The sequence below is a fragment of the Oxyura jamaicensis genome, chromosome 9, assembly GCF_011077185.1.
Source record: "Oxyura jamaicensis isolate SHBP4307 breed ruddy duck chromosome 9, BPBGC_Ojam_1.0, whole genome shotgun sequence".
Lineage (NCBI taxonomy): Eukaryota > Metazoa > Chordata > Aves > Anseriformes > Anatidae > Oxyura > Oxyura jamaicensis.
The window spans coordinates 18,327-38,542 of NC_048901.1; the positions used below are offsets into that span (position 1 = coordinate 18,327).

The 20,216-nt window shown below is 44.7% G+C and overlaps 2 protein-coding genes across 2 annotated transcripts in view; both read left to right on the forward strand.

Moving 5' to 3' along the window:
* Positions 1–14,783: 14,783 nt before the first annotated feature.
* Positions 14,784–18,069, forward strand: PIGZ (phosphatidylinositol glycan anchor biosynthesis class Z). Its single transcript, XM_035334537.1, has 2 exons — positions 14,784–14,930; positions 15,484–18,069. Exons 1-2 carry the CDS (start codon positions 14,813–14,815, stop codon positions 17,043–17,045), a joined length of 1,680 nt encoding a protein of 559 aa, XP_035190428.1. The 5' UTR covers positions 14,784–14,812; the 3' UTR covers positions 17,046–18,069.
* Positions 18,070–19,723: 1,654 nt separating this feature from the next.
* NCBP2 (nuclear cap binding protein subunit 2) overlaps positions 19,724–20,216 on the forward strand; it is a 5,034-nt gene continuing 4,541 nt past the window's right edge. The window contains exon 1 of the mRNA XM_035334538.1: positions 19,724–20,037. Coding sequence (XP_035190429.1) covers positions 19,957–20,037 — 81 coding nt within the window. The 5' untranslated portion in view covers positions 19,724–19,956. The remainder of the gene's footprint in view (positions 20,038–20,216) is intronic.

A 20,216-nucleotide genomic window follows, 5' to 3' on the forward strand; every position in this document is an offset into this window, starting at 1 on the left:
TCAATAAGAAAGTGGATTGAATTAATTATATTTATTATAATCAGCAGAGATTCATAAATTATACAAGGGATATGATAAGAGGAATTGCTGAACAACTAGATGCCACCAGCAAAATGGCTTGGGAAAACAGGATAGCGTTAGATATGATGCTTGCGGAGAAAGGAGGAGTGTGTGTGTGATACTGAGCAACCAATGTTGCACTTTTATACCCAACAACACTGGCCCGGATGGCACAGCAACTAGAGCATTGCAAGGGCTTACCACCCTTGCCAGTGAATTGGCAGAAAGATTAGTGTACAATGTTAATTTGATTTGTGTCAGTATTGTGAGGTGACGGTGTGCGTCTTGGTGGAGCAGAGACTCCCGGTGCACCCAGCACTGTTTGCTTGTTTCTATTTGCTTAATAAATCACAAACTTTAATTGGAATCCTATTTGGGACTCAGTCATTTATCTCAATTGGGGGCTCATCTGGGATGGTCTTGGTTCCTGAATTGTGACTTGATCTAGGAGGGGCACCCCACCATTTGGTGGCTCCTAATCAAGTCTGGTCAGGACTAACGCCATCCAGAACCCAAATAAAGGCAAGCAAAGAATTTGATTTTTTTATGAGCTCCCTTGCCGGCTGCAGCATTGTATTTTACCTGTAATTCTGTGCACGAAGATCTGAACGAAGACGACGGAGTTGTGAGTATTTAAGGCATATACCGTTCGGTTGGGTGGGATTGGTTGCCTGTGTGTGTAAGAGTGTGACTGAGACGGGACCTAGTTCCGAAGCTAGTGTGGAGGTCTTCTAACCGCCGTTCCAATCTCCCACGAGGGACTTGGCCAGTGAAGGACCGAAACGATTCCTATAGGATTTGTGGGTGGGTGATAGGTCCTAAACCCCCTGCAAGACACTCTTACTAGGTAACCAAGGGCTGTAGGAATTACCACAGTAAAATTCCTAGATGGGTCAGATAAAATTGAAGACCCACGACCAGAGAAAACGGAGCAAATTAAAAATGGTCAGTACTATATGACAGAATGGCCAAATCAGGATATGCAATAATTAATAAGGACCTAGAACCTGTGGAATCAGGACCTTTGAGTCCATCACGGTCAGCTCAGGCTTGTGAGCTGTATGCTCTATGTAGGGCCCTGGAACTATGAGAGGGGAAAAGTGGGGCTATATTTACAGCACTTTGAACGGAATAAACTCCCCATGCCTGAATCACCACCAGAAAGCAGTGTTGTACAACAAAAACTGGAAGTTTCTCCAAAGATGTTGCCATTAAATTAATAATATACTTAATATACTTTTTTTTTTTTTTTTTTTTTTTTTTAAAATGTACTCATTTCTTGCCATGAAATACTGTTACTATTAAACTTTATGTTCTAGTTTGGACACAAAAAGGAATATAGGAATATAGGAATATAGTTAAGGTATGAGCATGTGACTTTCTGTTTCCTTAAGGTGGTGAGCTTTAATTCTATTAATGCTAAGTCTCAATGAGATATACTAGCACCCATGTGGACCCATTCCTTTTAATGTTGTAAAATCATGAGTCAGATGATTCAAAGCTTTAATGTAAATGTACTCAAGTAGGGGAAAGGTGAATTGGTATCATTTATTTTAAAAAGTCATATGGTGGAATTTTTTTTATTTTATTTTTAGGTTTGTACTAATATAAAAATCACATGAGCATGCTTGTTGAACAGTAAAAGTTATTTTTATGTAAGTGCATTTACTCTTTCTATTTTTGAACAAACAGTAGTATCAAATACTTGTTTAAATATTAAGTGGGTGTTTTGAGCCTGCAAATTTTAATGTTGGCTCTAAAACTCTGCTTTCTTAAGTACCACTATATTTCTGATGTTTGCATAATCATAAAAGGACCTCAAAAATTGAATACACAGACTGAAATATAAGCTGATAGCCTTGAATATGTCAGTGTGCTATATAGCAGCCTTTGAGGATTGTCACGATAACCCTTTCACATTACAGAGGTAATGTTTTAGTCCTAAATTTTCAGGACCCCTTAGTACAGAAGAGAGCTTTATACAATTACTGATGTTAATTTTTCAAAAATTGTATATTTTTGTCTCAAGTTGTATTATTTAAGTGTTCCTTAAATAAATTTAGGTATGCTTCTGTTGTGATTTAACCCGGCCGGCAGCTAAATACCACACAGCCGTTCGCTCACCCTTCTTTCTCCCTCTTTAGGGGGGGGGGGAGAGAAACAAGAAAAACTGAGGCCTGTGGGTTGAGATGGAGACAGTTTATTTGGACAGAAAATAAAATAATAGTAATAATGATGTGTACGGGGCGGGTGATGCACGGTGCAGTTGCTCGCTGCACACTGACCCACCCCGGCTAGCCACCCCTATACATTGTTCAGCATGACCCCAGATGGTATGGAATACCCCTTTGGCCAGTTTGGGTCAGCTGTCCTGGGTCTGTCCCCTCCCAGCTCCTGCTGCACGGCCAGCCTGCCTGCTGGCAGGACAGAGAGAGAAGCTGAAAAGTCCTTGGCTTAGTGTAAGCAGTGCTCTGCAACAAGTAAAACATCAGTGTGTTATCAACATTAGTCTCATCCTAAATCCAGAACATAGCACCCTACCAGCTACTGGGAGGAAAATTAACTCTATCCTAACTAAAACCAGGACAGCTTCTAAAACAAAAAAAAGGGGAGTAGGGGTGTGACCCCCAGGAAAAGATAGAGTAAGTATGCTATGTTCTTAATATTTTTTTAAATTGATGGACAGAGGAAGGTCCTTGCATCTGTCCGTGCAGGAGAAAAGGCAACAGACAGATCTAGGAGACAGATCTGGGAGAAACTCAATTAAAGAAAGAGCACAAGTCATGGTAAAAACAAACAAACAAACAAACAAAAATTACAGCACCAACCATTGGGAAGGGCCCTACACTCTAATAACTTGGGGCCGAGGTTGTGCTTGTGTCTTAACAGAAGCCGGTCCTAGATGAGTGTCAGCACCATGGGTCTGTCCGGCTGTCTCATCATCTGCCTTAACATGATCACAACACCCTCCTCTGCGGTTTGGACTCCAGCTCAGACAAAAAACAACGTATGGGAGGGTCCCGCTGGCATATGCAGGATCCACAGACAAGGACTTCAGGAGTTGGAGGGGCAGCCAGAACCTCCCCGGCTTGGCAGCACTCAGTGCCTGTCTCTCCCAGGGATGTGGTTACAAAGTTGTTAAAGATAGAATTAGTATGCCTGGTAGTTTTTCTCTGTGTTTTAGTTTGTGTTAATTGTGCTTTCTTAATTTGTGTTAATCGTGCTTTTTAATGTTAATAAAGAAGGGGGAAATGTGGGAGTGTGGCCATGGGGGTTGACAAGCCCCATGGTTGATAATAACGTCAGACTCTTAACGATGAGGCCATCAGGAATGTAAAGAGTTTAGAGGAGGGAACAAAGAAGGGTGATTCAGGAGACACCTTGCCATCTCGGGTTGCTTGTTCTCCGGCCTTTGGGGCACCGAATTGTTATAGATTAGACCACACAATTTTCTGGTCTGTTGAAATTATTTTATTAATCAAGTAAGCAGGCACAAGCAAAACAGCGCTGGGCAGCTGGGGAGTCTCTGCTCTGCAGCAGCACGCAACTTCCCTTTCCAGGGTTGCTGTTTTATAGCAGTCGAATTCCGGCTTATCAGGACTTGTTGAACTGGCTGAGGCTGCGCAGTCTATTGTTGAGAGGGGGGTCGTTGTTCCTCACGCATTGTGCTCGTGTTCAGGTGGAGAGAGTGAAGCGGCAAAAAGGATGTCTTGTGGTAAGGAACTTCACAGAGTCTGGTTTCACTCAAGGATGTTTACTCAACACCCCCTCCTGCTATCTGTTTGCTTAATCCTCCCCCTTATCAAGGCCATTAAATTGTGCACCCTTATCTCCTCAGCAGATCCTCCAAATTCCTCAAAGACAATGAACAAACCCCCACTAATTTATTACAATCCCTCCTTTTTCTTTTTCTAACATATTTTGTTCATTGAATTTTTGCAATATTTGCTTGCTGAGCATTAAAGTTTCTGTGTCGTCCTCCTCCTGGTCAAGAGATTCATACTTAGCATGCACAAGCATAAGATGAGCAGCTTCTAATCGACTTTTTACGATTGCAATTACCCTATTGAAAATACATGGCCCAAAAGTCAATGCTATTATTATTAGTAATAAAGGTCCCACTATAGTTGACAATAGTGTGGTAAGCCAAGGTGAATAATTAAACCAGGATTCATACCAATTCTGACGAGCCTCATTTTCCCTTTTGCGTTTTTCTAATCCTTCCCGCAATTTAGTCATTGTATCTCTTACCACCCCAGTATGATCTGCATATACACAACATTCTTCACGTAAGGCTGTACACAGTCCTCCTTGTTGTAAGAAAATCAAATCCAACCCTCTACGGTTTTGGAGTACCACTTCGGATAATGACCAAACTGATTTTTCCAGAGCTGTTATTGATTGCTCTATAAGGACCAGATCCTCGTCTACAGCAATGCGTAGAACCATCCCTGATCCCTGGGTTAGTTACATTTATCCATAGAAATGTGCAATCTCCATAATACCCATATCTATACCCATAACCTTTACAATCATTCCAGGGACAGCCCCGATGATTGCAGCCGTTCGGTCCATATTTTACTTTTATAAACTGGTCTGACCCAGCTCCCGGACTCCAATCCGAAGCAATTGTTTCACAGCCCCAATAAGCACAATAATAGTGGTTGGGATAATTGCAATATCCTCTCCCTGGGTTGGAGGCAGGGCATAAATAGAATCCCGACTGATTCTGGCACTGTCCTGACCGTGTCAGAGTACATAATGAAGTGTTGAAACTGGGAGCACCGGCCGTGGTTACTTGTTGTATGACTTTTTGACTTTCCCATTGGATCAGGCTCCACTTAAAAGGTTGGTGCGGATGGTGTTGAGTCGCTATGCAGGATGAAATTACTGCGAGAACCCCCAAATACCAATAGGAATGGCTGAGGCTCATTTCTCCCCACTATTCACTCCTCTGCCTCGCTCGTCAGTTGGGTTGCAACCAACTACGAGGTTTTAGTTCTTCTCGGCAGCAGTAGTGTTCTTCAGGGGAGAGCCTCTACCTTAACCCACGGTACCTATCGAGTTTGTCGCAATGTGAGCTTCAGGTCTTTGTTTCCTGGAGCGATCTCCCACTTCTCGTCACAGATGGGTCCTTTAACACGGCTGGCGTGTGTCCATCCTTTCTCTGCAGTCCGGACAGCTGTTTCTGTAGTAAGCAAAACAACATAGGGGCCTTCCCATTGTGGTGTTAATGTAACTTGTTTCCAAGTTTTTATCAGGACCTTATCTCCGGGCTGTATCTTGTGAATTGCCATATCCAAAGGAGGACGTTGCGCAATTAAACCCTTTTTCTGTAATTCCCTGCGTCTATTTATCAATTGTGTGAGGTAAGGTTTTAATTGATCATCTTGTAGGTGGGGATGATCAAGGGGTATCTCGAGATCATAAGGCATACCATACAGCATTTCAAAAGGGGAGATTCCCAGATCAGTCCTGGGTTTTACACGTATACTTAACAAAGCTAGCGGCAAGCACTTTATCCAAGAGGTTTTTGTTTCTAACATTAATTTTGTAAGTTGCTTTTTAATTTTCCTGTTCATCTGTTCTACTTTCCCCGAGCTCTGAGGATGCCAGGGAGTATGATATTCCCATTTGATTCCTAAAGCTTTCATTGTGTCACGGGATACTTTTGACACAAAGTGTGGTCACCTATCAGAATCTATTGCTTCTACAATCCCATATCGGGGAATTATGTTTTCTAACAAGATTTTCACTACGGTTTGTGCTGTAGCCCTTGTCGTGGGAAATGCTTCAACAAAATTTGTAAGATGGTCTATGATTACCAGCAAATATTTATATCTTCCTGTTTTTGGAAGTTCGGTAAAGTCCAATTGAATTCTTGCAAAGGGTCGGTGGGCTAATTCTCGTCCTCCCGGAACCCTTTTTCTCATATTTTTAGCATTTACCCTCCGACAATTCATACACCTATTAACAATTCCCTTTGCTATGTTATATATCCCTATACACATATAATTAGTGGCGAATTGATCTAACGCCTGAGCGCCCCAATGCATTTGTTCATGAAATCTCCGTAGCACCCTCATAGCTACTGATTTTGGTAACACTTCTCGTCCATCAGGTAGTACCCATTTTCCTTTTTCATTTTCTCGAATCCCCATTTGTGTCATCTTTTCCTTTTCTACAGTAGTGAAATAAAACAAGGGGAGGGGGACGTGCCCACCAGACCATAAAGAATTAGCTGGGCCATGCTTGTAACAGTTCCTATAAGGTGGACTCTCCTCCTCCGAACAATTACATTCAATCCCTTCTATTCCCCAGTCTTTCCAGCAATCATAGCATGGAAATTTCTTTAAATCCTTCCCCTTGCCACAACTTGGGCAGTCTGCTCTCTTAGTCACTTCATATATGCACATGAGGGCTGCTCTTTTTGCTTCCTGATCAGTTAAGTTATTGCCTCTGATCTGGGGATTCAGCCCTTGCTGGTGTCTTTTACATGCACCACCGCAATCTCCTTAGGCTCCCTGATGGCTTGTAAAACTTGGAGAATTAACTCCTGATGAATTAGTCCTTTTCCTTGTGAATTTATAAGTCCTCTCTCTTCCCATATTTTCCCAAAGGTGTGTATTACTCCATAAGCATATTTAGAATCTGTATATATTGTTCCGCTTTTGTTCTTTAATAATTTCAAAGCTCTTATCATGGCATATAGCTCGCAAGCCTGCGCTGACCAGCTCGGGCTCAGAGGGCCTGATTCTATTACCTCAAATGTTTTTCCGTTAACCAATGCGTACCCTGATTTTCTTTTACCCTCGACTACCCTTGAGGATCCATCCACAAATATCTTTTCCCCTAAAGGCAATTCTACATCTTCCAGATCAGGCCTCAATCTCACTTGTTCTTCTATGTTTCTAAGACAATTATGTTCGGGCTGCTCATTTGGTTCACCATAAAGAAACTGAGCAGGGTTTTGTGCTGCAGTCATTTCTAATGTTAATCTGGGTGAGGATATTAGGATCCCTTCATATTTTAGTAACCTTGCATCTGTTATCCATTTTTCAGCTTTTTGTTGCAGCACCCCACGTGTATTGTGAGGGGATATAATTTTTATTTCTCCCCCTAATGTAATCTTTTGTGCTTCTTCCACTAGTAGGGCAGCTGCCACCACTACCTGCAAGCAGCTGGGCCAACCTCTACTAACGGGGTCTAATAGCTTAGATAAATAGGCTACTGGTTTTTTACTGTCTGCCCATTCTTGAGCTAGTACACCATAGGCAGTCCCCTCTGTGCTATTTACGAACAAGAATTTTTTTTTTTTTTTTAATTCCGGGCAGTTTAAAACTGGTGGATGCATCAGTTCTTCTTTTAATTTCTCTAATTGCTCCTCGTCTTCTTCTGTCCATTTAAGTAATCCATCCCTGTTCAATTTGTTATATAGAAATTTAACCTTTCCACTGTAATCTTCTATCCATTGTCTACCATATCCAGTTAACCCTAACAGTTGCCGCACTTTCCTCTTGGTAGTTGGGGCCTTTATTCCTAGGATCCCTTTAACCCTTTCAGGATCCAGCCTCTTAGTTCCTTTATTTAGCAAATGACCCAAATATTTTACCTCTTTTTCTACAAACTGTAGTTTTGACCTGGACACCTTTAATCCCTGCGACCCCAAAAAATTCAATAGGCTAATGCTAGCTTGTCTTACAGTGTCTTCATCTTTTCCAGCTATTAGTAAATCATCTACGTATTGGATCAGGGTTGTGCCCGGTACTCTGTTGTACTCTTGCAAAATTTGCTCCAGTGCTTGCCCAAACAAGTTTGGGGATTCTGTAAACCCCTGGGGCAGGACCGTCCACCTTAACTGCTGTTTTCTATAGGTGTCTGGGTCCTCCCATTCGAAGGCAAAATAATCCCTAGATTTTTCGTCCAGGGGGCATGCCCAGAATGCATCTTTTAGATCAATTACACTATACCACTGATCTTCTGGGTGTAATTTACTGAGCAGTGTATGTGGATTGGCCACCATGGGAAACCTGCTAACAGTTCTCTTATTAATTTCCCGTAAATCATGTACCAATCTGTACTCTCCATCCTTCTTCTTTACTGGTAAGATAGGAGTGTTGAAGGGAGACATACAAGGTTCTAATAGCCCTTGCTGTAGTAGCCGTTGAATTTCTGGTTTTAGCCATCTCCTACCTTCTTCTGAGAGGGGATATTGTTTTATCCTTACTGGTATTTCTGGTTTGTTTATGGTCACTTCGAAAGGCCTTATTTTCAATTTTCCTACACTTTCCGACGTGTACCAGACTCTAGGATCGATGTTTGCTTCATCTTCTACTCGGAGTGGGCACAATTTAATTTCTAATTTCTTTCCTATCACTTCTAACCCTATTCCTAATTCTATTATTAAATCTCTACCTAACAAATTATACTCAGCCTCCGGTACTAGGAGCAGAGTCCCCTTACTCACTTTAGAATCTGATTCTATTATTACTTCTTTTATAACAGGGACCCCAAAGGGCTCCCCCTTTGCTCCAATTACCTGGACTTTTTCGGTGGAAGCCTTGCATCCAGTGGGCAAGGTTTGGACTGTTGATCTTTCAGCCCCTGTATCCATGAGGAATTCTACCTCCTCGCGCTGGGGACCCACTTTTAATTTTATCAAGGGCTCGGTCTTGTTTCAGATCCCCAGCAAATAGAGCCCCTGACACCCCTATTCACTCTTAAACATCCTCTCGTCCTCTTTTCTTTGCCTGCATTCTTTTTTTATGTGACCTTTCTTGTTGCAATAAAAACAGGTCACGTTTTTCCGTTCTTGGCTGCCTCTTTCCTCCTTCCTAGGTCTCCCATGCATCGGGTCGAACCTTCGATTCGGTCCAGCCCCCCTTTGTCCTCGCACTGCTGCCACTTGCTTTTTCTCCTTCTCTTCGTCCCTTCTAACATACACCTTCTGTGCTTCCCTTAATAATTCGTCCAGACCTTGATCTTGCCAATCCTCTATTTTTTCCAATTTCTTCCTAATATCTACCCATGATTTTGCCACAAACTGGGCTTTAAGTAATGCCTCCCCTACCGGGGTTCCAGGGTCTAAACCACTATATAGTTGCAAATTCTTTCGTAATATTTCTAACCATTCAGTTGGGGTTTCATCCTTTTTCTGTTGTTCGTTAAAAGGTTTGTTTATGTTCTGTCCTCTGGGGACAGATTCTCGTATCCCCTGAATTATGATTGTTCTTAAATCTTGCATATGTCCCCGGTGTATGGGGTCTTGATTGTTCCAATCAGGCTGCTGCATTGGCCACTTTATGTCTGCAGCCGGCCCCTGCTGGTGTTGCTGATCCCAAATTCGCATTCCAGCATGCCTAATCATTCCTCTTTCCTCTGATGTAAAGAGGATTCCCAGGATGGATTGTAACTCCTCCCAGGTATATATATTTGGGCCTAAGAATTGGTCTACTCGTTCCGCCACTCCTAAATTTCCCATTTCCCTTTTAAAATCTCTCACATCCCCTGAGTTAATGGGAACGGCCACGTATCCCATTCCTGGCTGGGTGTTCAGAACCCCCATCGCTATTTCTCGTAGGGGATATAATTCCTCCCTTAAAGCAGATTTCTAATTTCTTGCCCTGCTTCTGGTTACTGGCCCCTGTGTTTCATGATCCGATTCTGATTCTGATTCTCCTGGATTGGCTAATTCGGGGAGTCCATTAAGGACGGGAGCCGTTGATGCGGGCGGTGGAATATAGGGCGGGGGTGATGTCGGGACTTCTAAGTCCTTTCTCTTTTTATCCCGCCCTCCTTTTTCTTTTAGAGGATATAGGTGCGTCCTTGTATCTGAATTTATCCAGAGGTGCGCATATTCACTTTCTTCCAGACTAAAGGGCTCCTTAGAGTTAACATAAATATTGAGGGCTTGGCATACCCAATCCTCAAAGGAGCCGAACGGGGGCCAGAAAACGCTGTCCCTTTGATGGGCTTGTCACCCCACACTTCTATACAGTAATAAATCATTTTAACTTTACTCTTTTCCCCGCCTAGAAGGGGAATCATTCCAATTCTTAATCATTTGTCCTAACGGACTATCAGAAGGAACAGAGGGTATCCCTACAGCACTGGATTCCTCCCTCATGGGGCCAGAAGGCTTACTTTTCTTCTGCCTCATCTTCCGGAGCACCTTCATACACACACACACACACAACGCTTCCCCCTTTTTGTGGCCCAGTCCCTCGCGGGATGTGGGAACCGCACTACCGAGGGGTCTGCACTCGCTTTGTCCGCACTTGGACGTCTCACACGTCATGCTCCGGGATACCCAACCCCAACCGAACTGAACACCGGCCTATACTTACCCACCCCATGGGTCTTCGTTCGGTCTTCGTGCACAAAGATTACCTGGGGTTTACCGGTTTTATTTGCTTGTGTCTAATTGTGGGTTCGTCGGTGAAGGGCTCGAGCAGGAGTTTCCATTTCTGGGGCCGCCGAAATCGGCGGGGCGCCTCCCCTAGAGGGATTCCTGATCAATCTGCCTTCATCCGAGTCATGGCACCAAATTGTTATAGATTAGACCACACAATTTTCTGGTCTATTGAAATTATTTTATTAATCAAGTAAGCAGGCACAAGCAAAACAGTGCTGGGCGGCTGGGGAGTCTCCGCTCCGCAGCAGCATGCAACTTCCCTTTCCAGGGTTGCTGTTTTATAGCAGTCGAATTCCGGCTTATCAGGACTTGTTGAACTGGCTGAGGCTGCGCAGTCTATTGTTGAGAGGGGGGTTGTTGTTCCTCACGCGTGGTGGAGAGAGTGAAGCGGCAAAAAGGATGTCTTGTGGTAAGGAACTTCACAGAGTCTGGTTTCACTCAAGGATGTTTACTCAACACCCCCTCCTGCTATCTGTTTGCTTAATCCTCCCCCTTATCAAGGCCATTAAATTGTGCACCCTTATCTCCTCAGCAGATCCTCCAAATTCCTCAAAGACAATGAACAACCCCCCACTAATTTGTTACAGAATGGTGGTAAAAATTGTATTAGAACACTTAATACCTAGATATGGGATAATCCAGTACATTGATTCTGATCGGGGCACACACTTTACTTCTAAAATAATAAAATTATTATGTCAATCATTCAGTGGGAATACCACACTCCGTGGCACCCACAAAGCTCGGGGAAAGTAGAAAGAATGAATCCAACAATAAAACAACAGTTGGCTAAGTTAATGATCAACACACAAATGCCTTGGACTAAATGCTTATTGGCACTTTTAAACATTAGAACTAAACCACACAGTGAGACTTGATTATCACCATATGAAATGTTACATGGCATGCCTTATTTTCAACGGATGCCCCTTGGGAACAATGTAGTTGAGGATCGTAGTATCCAGAAATATATAATTACCATTGGTAAAAGATTAAAAGAGCTAAGAGAAGTTGGGATGATGGCTCAAACACCACCTTTAGGATTTGCAATTCACCAGTTAAAACCGGGAGATAGGGTTCTAATAAAAACATGGAAAGAAGAAAGCTTATTTCCCCTCTGGGAAGGACCCTTGTTTTATTAACTACAGAAAACTACAGAAACAGCTGTGTGAACTGCTGAGAAAGGATGGACACGTGTTGCCAGTAAAAGGTCCAGTGAAAGAGTGGAAGGTAGCATCTGAACCAGGAGAAACTAAACTAACCATAAGACAGACTTGAAGAAGCCTTCATCAAAGAATATAAGCTAAATTGCTGTGGGAATTTTATTGTAATTACTCTGTAAAATTAGTAAACAGAGAAACTCTGGAATAGCTACCTATTAAGGGAAGAGATTTATCAATAACAGGGATCAGTTAAGCCTTATCCCCTGAAGGTAACAGTAGGCTATGTGCAGGGTACACCCCTTTAAGATTAAGGAAGAGGGCAAGACTGGATAGGGAACTGGTGCTGCAGCTGGGAAGGTCTGCCAAGGGCTGCAACCCCTTCGGGCTGTGAACACTGATCATCATGGCCCTTACCAGACCTCTTCTAGTCCTACTTGGGGTGAGTTTCTTGGCCCAAGCTACAGCCAACAACTGCAGTCAATGTATAGTAACTACTAGAAAATGATGGTTGAGCTCCCAAACATAGGTGTATCATACTGTCCATGACTGTAAAGGCCAGAAAATTGGAAGCTGCATTTTCAACCTAACTCAGTATGCTGTATGCAGAGAAGGTGACAGGACCATATGCTATGATCCAAAAGAACTCCCTTATCAATATTGGGTAGAAATGAAGACATTCAAAAGTAGGCATATTAATTGGAACAAGTATAGTTGTAACCACCCTGAATACCTCAGTGTCGATAGTAATGCCTGTGATATTATAGATGAAGACCCATATGCTGATTGTGGAAGCCTGAGCTGGAGTAGATATTATAGTAACCAGCCCAAGTACATTTGTCCTAGAAAGGGTGGAACAGTGGCTTCTACGTGTTACACTGATTGGATAAGAGATGATCTGTGGGACAGGAGTTATCATTACTGTGGATCCTCAAATTGGGGTTGTGCTTGTTGGAGTATGGATCCTGGGGCTATAGGACCCCAATATATATGCTTAATAGAATAATTAGGTTGCAAGCTGTAGTAGAAATAGTTGTGAATAAAACCGGAGATGCACTCGGATTAATTGCAAAACAAAATACCAAAATAAGAACTGCTTTGTATCAAAATCTGTTAGCTTTAGATTATTTGCTAGCACAAGAAGGAGGAGTCTGTGGAAAGTTTAACCTTAGTAATTGCTGTTTAGAGATTGATGATGAAGGAAAAGCTGTGAATGAACTTGTAAAAAGAAATGAAGAAAATTGCACATGTCCCAGTTCAAACTTGGAATGAAATCAATTTAAGAGAATTATGGGGGGGACTTTATGGGTGGTGGTTGGCTTACTAGGATAGCTTACTGGGATAGTTGTATTGGGAATATGTGGAGGGATGTTAATAATTCCATGTTTAATACCATGTTTTACCAGACTAATACACTTGGTTATACAGAACCAGGGGAAGGGAAAACTCATTCCCTGATGATAATAAAAACAAAAGAAGATCCAAAATTTGTACCAATTCAGCAAGTATTGACTCGATTGGAAACAAACAAACAAACAAACGAAATAAACAAACCACGAATCAATACCATGAAAAAAGGAAATGGGGGATTGTGAAATGTTAATTTGATTTGTGTCAGTATTGTGAATTGTGTTCTTTTGATCCATGTCAGTATAGAACAATGATGGCATTACATGATGAAATGTAACTTTTAAGCTAAAAAAGAACACCAGTGTGCTCTTCTTTTGAACCATGCGAAGGAGGGAACAGGGGCCCAGCAATGCGTGTAAATAAAGATAAGGGGGAACAAGAACTGCTGCATAAGAAGCTGCCCAAACCCTCTGGCACCCGGCCAAGAGATCACCAAATAAGAAGAGGGGAGTTGAAGGGCGACTGAAGGACAAAGCCTGAGAGGAAGACTACAAGCCTTCAACATGAGCGACCCCCAAAGAGACCCCCAGAGACTGATGCGCATGCGTTCGGGGCCAAGATCAGATTTCAGGAACTAATAATAATAATAACCCTGCCTTTTCTAGAAATAGTGATGAATATTTATTAGGTTAGAAGTATAAAAAGTCAGCCACCTGATGTGACGGTGTGTGTCTTGGTGGAGCAGAGACTCCTGGCACACCCAGCACTGTTTGCTTGTTTCTATTTGCTTAATAAATCACAAACTTTCATTGGAATCCTATTTGGGACTCAGTCATTTATCTCATTAGGAACAGGCACTTCCATCACCGGAAGGTTGGAATCTTGGTTTGGTAAATGGAAAGGGAGTGTAGTGTTCATATTTACATCCTTGATTGTAGTGGCAGGAGTTTTGACAGCCGTTGGTTGTTGCATTATCCCCTGAGTAAAAGGACTAGTACAGTGGTTAACTGAACCTGTACTCTTGAAACAAATGACTATGGAGCCACCACCTTACTCAGATAAGGTGATGATATTAGAAGACATGGAAAGCAAAGAAAGTGAAGAAGAGGAAGATATCTACCAAAGTACACTTAGAGAAAAGGTTTGCAAAAATCAACAATTTATAAAGAAGAAAAGGGGGGAATTGTGGGAATAAAAATGCACAGTTACATTGTTTAAAGGTGAGGAATGTGGTATTGAAATATGCTTGCAGTGATAAGAAAGCTTAGCAGACAACTTTGTAAAATGCAGACAACCAGGCTCCTTAGAGCAATTAGGTGAAAATCATGGTGTCAAGTCAAGTCAGATAAGTAAAGAAACATTACCACTTCAAACAGTAAAAAAGTCAAAAGAAATTTGAAATTTAACAGGCCGGCAACTGAAGGTCATGTATTGTCTGTGAGGCACTGGATAGATTGTGAACCTGGATTACCTACTCAGTGGGGAAACGGGAGGGTCCTGGTCGTTGAAAAAGTATATAAATTGTGTTATGGAACTAGTAGGTGCGCTCCTGCTTGTGGGACACCTGGCATTGCAATCGCGAATAAAAATGCTACTTCACTGAGATCCTCGCCTGAGCTTATGTTATTGGCTACACAATGTTTCTCACAGGAGCCATCCACCTGGAGAAGGCAGCTCCCTTTGGCTTTCCTCCCTCAGCAGCGGCCATCTTACGATCCTCCTTCAGCTCCCCGCGCCTGCGCACCCGGCCGCTCCGCTATGACGGTGCCTTGGGCGGGCGCCCCCTGGCGACACGGCGGGGCTCTTGGCGGGCCGGTCCGGTCCCGAGATGGCGGCGCGGTGGCTGTGGGCGCTGCTGGCGGCGCTGCGGGCGGGCTGGTGCCTGCTGCCGCAGGCCGGCTACCTGCACCCCGACGAGTTCTTCCAGTCACCCGAAGTCATGGCAGGTAAGGCGGCCCGGGGGGGAGGGGAGGGGAGAAAGGAGGGAGGTGCCGGGGGGGGGGGAGGGGGGAAGGGAGGGAAGTGCCGGGGGCAGCTGCGGGGCTTTGGGACGTGAGGGAGCCCCGCCGCCGCCACCGCCGCTCGTGGGCGCTGGCCCGGTCCCCCGGTGGTGGTCCCGGGCATGGTCCCGGGCTGGGAGACACTAAGGCGGCAGGTGAGGCGGGGCGCTGCCGGCCCTGCTTCGGGCGCCCCTCTGCTGCGCCGCCCCTGCAGGCAGCGGGGAGCCCGGCGGCCGCCCCGGTCGTCTGGTTTCTGTGGCAGCTGCTGCCAAGTAAGCGCTGGCCGGAGCCGTGCTGCCTTAAGAGATGTGGTTTTGTCCCTGAAACTTGGTTAAAATTAACGGTGTGATCTAAAAAAATCATGGTTGACAGTAGTCCCAAAGATTTAGGGGCTGCACGGCATCGTGATGCCTTTTACACTAAGTTGTATCCCTACTGCCGAATTACTGAATAAAATATATTATGTATGTTCGTTTTTTCTTTCTTTCTTCCTTTGTAGGAGATATTTTAAACCTACAGGTCTATTACCCTTGGGAGTTCCTTTCCAGCTCTCCTTGCAGAACAGTTGTTTTCCCATTAATGACATCTGGAGTTACCTACTGGGTGGTCAAGTCTTTGCAGCAGCTGGACTTATGTTCAAGTTGCATCAACAGCTACACCCTTCTTGTATCACCTCGCCTTCTCTTTACAATCTTTTCTTTTGTACTTGACTATAGCGTGTATCGATTAGCTCCTTCCTGGGAAGCAGATCCATGGAAAGCGCTGGTACTTCTGGCTGGATCGTATGTCACTCTGGTATTTTACACAAGAACATTTACAAACACGCTTGAAGGACTTCTCTTTGCTCTTCTCTTGGTATTGGTTTCCTCCAACAAATCTGACAGCAGCTCAGTAAAGCCTACAAGCAGCCCTCTCATAGGTATTGTAACAACTGCTGGGTTTTTCAATAGGCCAACCTTTTTGGCATTTGCACTAATGCCCCTGCTTTACTGGACAGGTTTAAATGTTGACTCCCAAAAGAGCATTAAAACTATCATAAACCCCTTATTGAAGCTAATCACATGTGCATGTTTTACTGCCATTGTTTTTGTAACAGCTGACACCTTATATTTTACCTCTGTGGGCTTAGACAACTTTTACAGCAATAAAAAGAACAGCCTATTTGATGTAATAGCTCAATTGAATCACAAAATGGTAGTAACCCCTTTAAATTTTCTCAGCTATAATCTCAATCCTCATAATCTTGCGCAGCATGGAACTCACCCACAAGTAACGCATTTTACAGTCAATGGAATAATGCTCTTTGGGATCTTACATATTCTGGCCATTGGTGCTGGTTTTAAAATGGTAAAGAAATACATCTATCAATTAATGTGGGTCAAATCATACTATCGTGGGTCACCTAGGGTGTTTGTGCATTCTGAGGGCAATCCAAAATTACTGCTGTTTTATTTTGTTCCTTTGGCATTCCTCTCCCTGTTCAGTCACCAAGAACCTCGTTTTCTCATTCCTCTCATCTTGCCATTAGTCCTGTTCAGCACATCACAGAATAGAGCTATGAAGTGGAAACCTGTCATTATTATTTTCAATGTTCTTGGGGCTTTGGTGTTTGGGTGGCTACACCAGGGGGGCCTGATACCATGTTTGTTTCACCTGGAACATCTCATGCATTCTCCAGGGTCCTCAAACCATACAAGACACTATACTCTACTCTTTGCTCACACCTACATGCCTCCTAGGTCTCTGCTTAATATCAAAAAAAAGGACACACATATAGAAGTAATTGATATGGCTGGATCTGAAGAAGAAACCCTCTGCGAAACAGTAGGGCAGCAAGCAAAAAATTTTACCTGCAATCACTGCCATTTATTTGTTATAATCCCTGGAACAGTCAGAGCCACAATTACCAAGTGTGGTCTCTCGTTCAAGAACGAGACTTTGATCTTTCCACACTTATCAATGGAAGACCCACCACAAATATCCTTCCTCTTCAGTGAAAATTGGAGAAGTCAGCTAGGACTATACATCCTTCAGCTAGGCAGAGATCATCAGAGCCCTTAGATGTTAGAACAATGTGATAGTTTTTGACCGCACTTTGACTCTGCACAAATGTGCTGTCAGACCCCCCTTGTCACAGTCCCATGCTCAGTATGGGCAGTGCCTATGAGCTCCCTGATTCTCTTAATTCCCTTTCTTCATGCTCGTACACTCCTCAGGATAGCCAGCTCTTGCCAGATGCGAGTCATTCAGTCCCTGTGGTGTTTCTTAAGAACTTGTGTAATTTTCCTGATGAGAGAGGGTGAACTCAGAGTCCACAAAAACTGTCATTCAAGCTTAGCTCTTTTCAGGTGAGATATACTTTAAAAGTTCTTACAGACTCGGATAGAGGGCTTGTGGACTGTGTTGCTGATAACAGAGATTAATGCTGCTGCTGCTGGAGAGAGGTTACTGGACTAGGCAGAATCTCCTCGCTCTCATTAGACCAGACTGCAGTCACAAAACAGGCATCAGCATCATGATATTATTGTCTGAGGTGCTCTTAGGTGGTTCTGTCTTGAAAAATCCCCAGTATTGATCTAACAGAATCTGACTTAGAACTCGGAGGTTGCTTCAGCATAGGCACTTATGCTAAATCCTAAAATCCAAGCATTGTTTTTGCCAGTTTCATTCCTGTGGAAATTCTGCACAAGTCTTACACACAGCAACACAAGGTCACTGGTTGACGTGACTAAGCCTGTCTGCTGCTTAGCTCCTGAAGTGGGGCAGGTCCTTTTTGCATTCCAGGTGAGCCTCACAGCTTTCATTGCTCTTGGGTGGCTCTCTGCCCAGTGATGCTTGATTCAAGGAGCTGCGCAGACAGAAAACTGGCACCTTGGGGGGGCTCAATTCCTTTTATGCAGTTGACCAGATGGATCTCTGAACTGGTTGATGGCAAGGTTAGAGAAGCACCAGTTCTGTTGCAGGGGTGTGTGGAGGTTACCAGGGAGGAGTCACATTCCCTGTTCCCCCCTCACCTTTCAGTGCCAACTCCTAGCTTAGTCAGAATGACGGATCACAGCCCTGGTGCCCTAATAGAGACCAGTTTAATTGGTGCCCTAATAGAGACCAGTTTAATTTTAAAGTAGGATACTGCAGCATTACTAAACATTTTAGTTCAGAACATTTAGAACTTTGAATGCAGAAACATCCTGACCTGGAGGGAGATACTAATTCGGTACATTTGTAATGCCTCTCTCTATGAACTCAATCTGACACTAATTCTTTCTGCTTATAGTGACAGTAAAGCTGTTTGCAGTTCTTCATCCATAGTACTTCACATAAGACCTTATTTGCCAGTTTTTCAACAGATTTTTAAGGACATCTCTCTCTCTCATAAAGCATTTCGTGTTAAAAGTCTCCCCTACATGTCCACTGTAAGATCCTTTATCCCTCATTACTGACAGGTCTGCATAGTGAAGGTGCATGTTTTTTGGTGAGGTAGGGGGAGAGGGGTTGCATGTGTTTGTATTGATGTCTCATCCAGTAGTGAAGAAATTATGAAAGCATCATGACACTTATCGGCCTGTATTTTCCAAGTTAATTTCCTCATTGCTTTTTTACACTGGGACAGCAGTGTTGTGCTACATCTTGTATTCCACATCTCATTTACTGTTTTGAGGTGTTTTTAAACAGCTTTCTTTAAAATTTCAAAATTATTTTGAAATGTACGATCTCTGGCTGTATAAGCAGGGTAGATCTTGAAACTGTTCAGAGTTGAAGCACCAATTCCGTAACATGACACTTCCACCGCTCCACAGTTAACCTGAGATGGAGCCAGGAAGAGACTCTGGGCTACAAACACTAATTAAGAATGACATCACACTGCTTTTGTCTCACCTGCTACTTTTATCACTTATACCACAGATTCAGGTTTTCCTTCCTTGCACACCTTTGTTGGCAGGAAGTTTAATTTTACCAGCAGTGCAGGAAACCATGCATCTCATCTGATTTGCAAGATTCTTTCACCTGGAGCGATACAAAGACTGGAAACCTCCCTCCCAAGTTAACTAAGCATCTAGGCAGCTGGACATAGTAAAACATTTATAGTTAGGATAGCAGTATTTGGCCTTTGTTTTTTTCCTAAACCCTTCTTGCTACCATGGACTGGAGGTGTGCCTTTAGGATAGCTACTGAATTCCTGCACCCACCTGTAAAGCAGGGCATTATCCTATCTATCACCACCATCCTCATCACCAAGCACTCTCGGAGCTTTTTGTATTGAAGTTGCCATACAAATGTAGAACATTAGTGTTGTACAGACAGGAACTGTTAACGGAACTCCGGTGCGAAATGTGGCTTTATTTCAAGTTTCTTAAGCACTTAAAGCGACAGTGCTGACAGTATCCTGGGTGATGTTTAACGCTGAGTCTGTCCTCTGCGTGTTGCCGAGACTTACTTCAGTGCGGGCCGGCACTGAAGTAAGTCTATGGCAGTAGCTTCGCCTCGTCACGCCGGGGCTCCTCCTGTCCGGCCGTGGCAGTCCTCTCCTCCTCCGTCCCGCGGGCGGCCCTCCTCCTGCTCCTCCTCCTCCCGCTTCATCCCGCCGCTCAGGGCTCGGCCCCGGGCCGGCCGCCGCGGCCCCTCCCGCTGCCGGGCGTCCCCGGCCATCCGCCGGGCAGTCGCAGGAAGGCGTCCCTCAGGCGGGCCAGGCCGGGGCCCAGCTCCCGCGCGGCGCGGCGGGCGCCCAGTTGGCCGCGGCTTAGGGCGCTGGCGGTGAGGCGGGCGGCGGCGCGGATGAGCGGCGCCTCGGAGAGCTTCTGCACGAGTCGCGGGTCGCTCAGCAGCACCAGGAGCAGCCGCCGTAGCACCATGCTCGCGCCGCGCCGGCCGCGGCACCGAGCGCTCTCGCGAGAGTCGCCGCCCCCTCGCTTCCGTCCCCGCCCCGGCGGCTGCGGGTCTCGCGAGAGCCGCGCCGCGCACCGCCATCGGCAGCATGTGCTCGGGGGGCAGCCTCAGCATCCTGCGCAGCGACTCCTACGTGGACCTCAGCCAGTACCGCGACCAGCACTTCCGGGTGGGCGGCGGGAGCGGGGCCGGGGCGCGGGGTCACCTGGCGGCCGGGTGACGGGGTGGTCGGCGGGTGGCGGCGTGACCTGGCGATCGTGGCCGAGTGACGGGGTGACCTGGCGGCCGAGTGACGGGGTGACCTGGCGGCCGAGTGACGGGGTGACCTGGCGGCCGAGTGACGGGGTG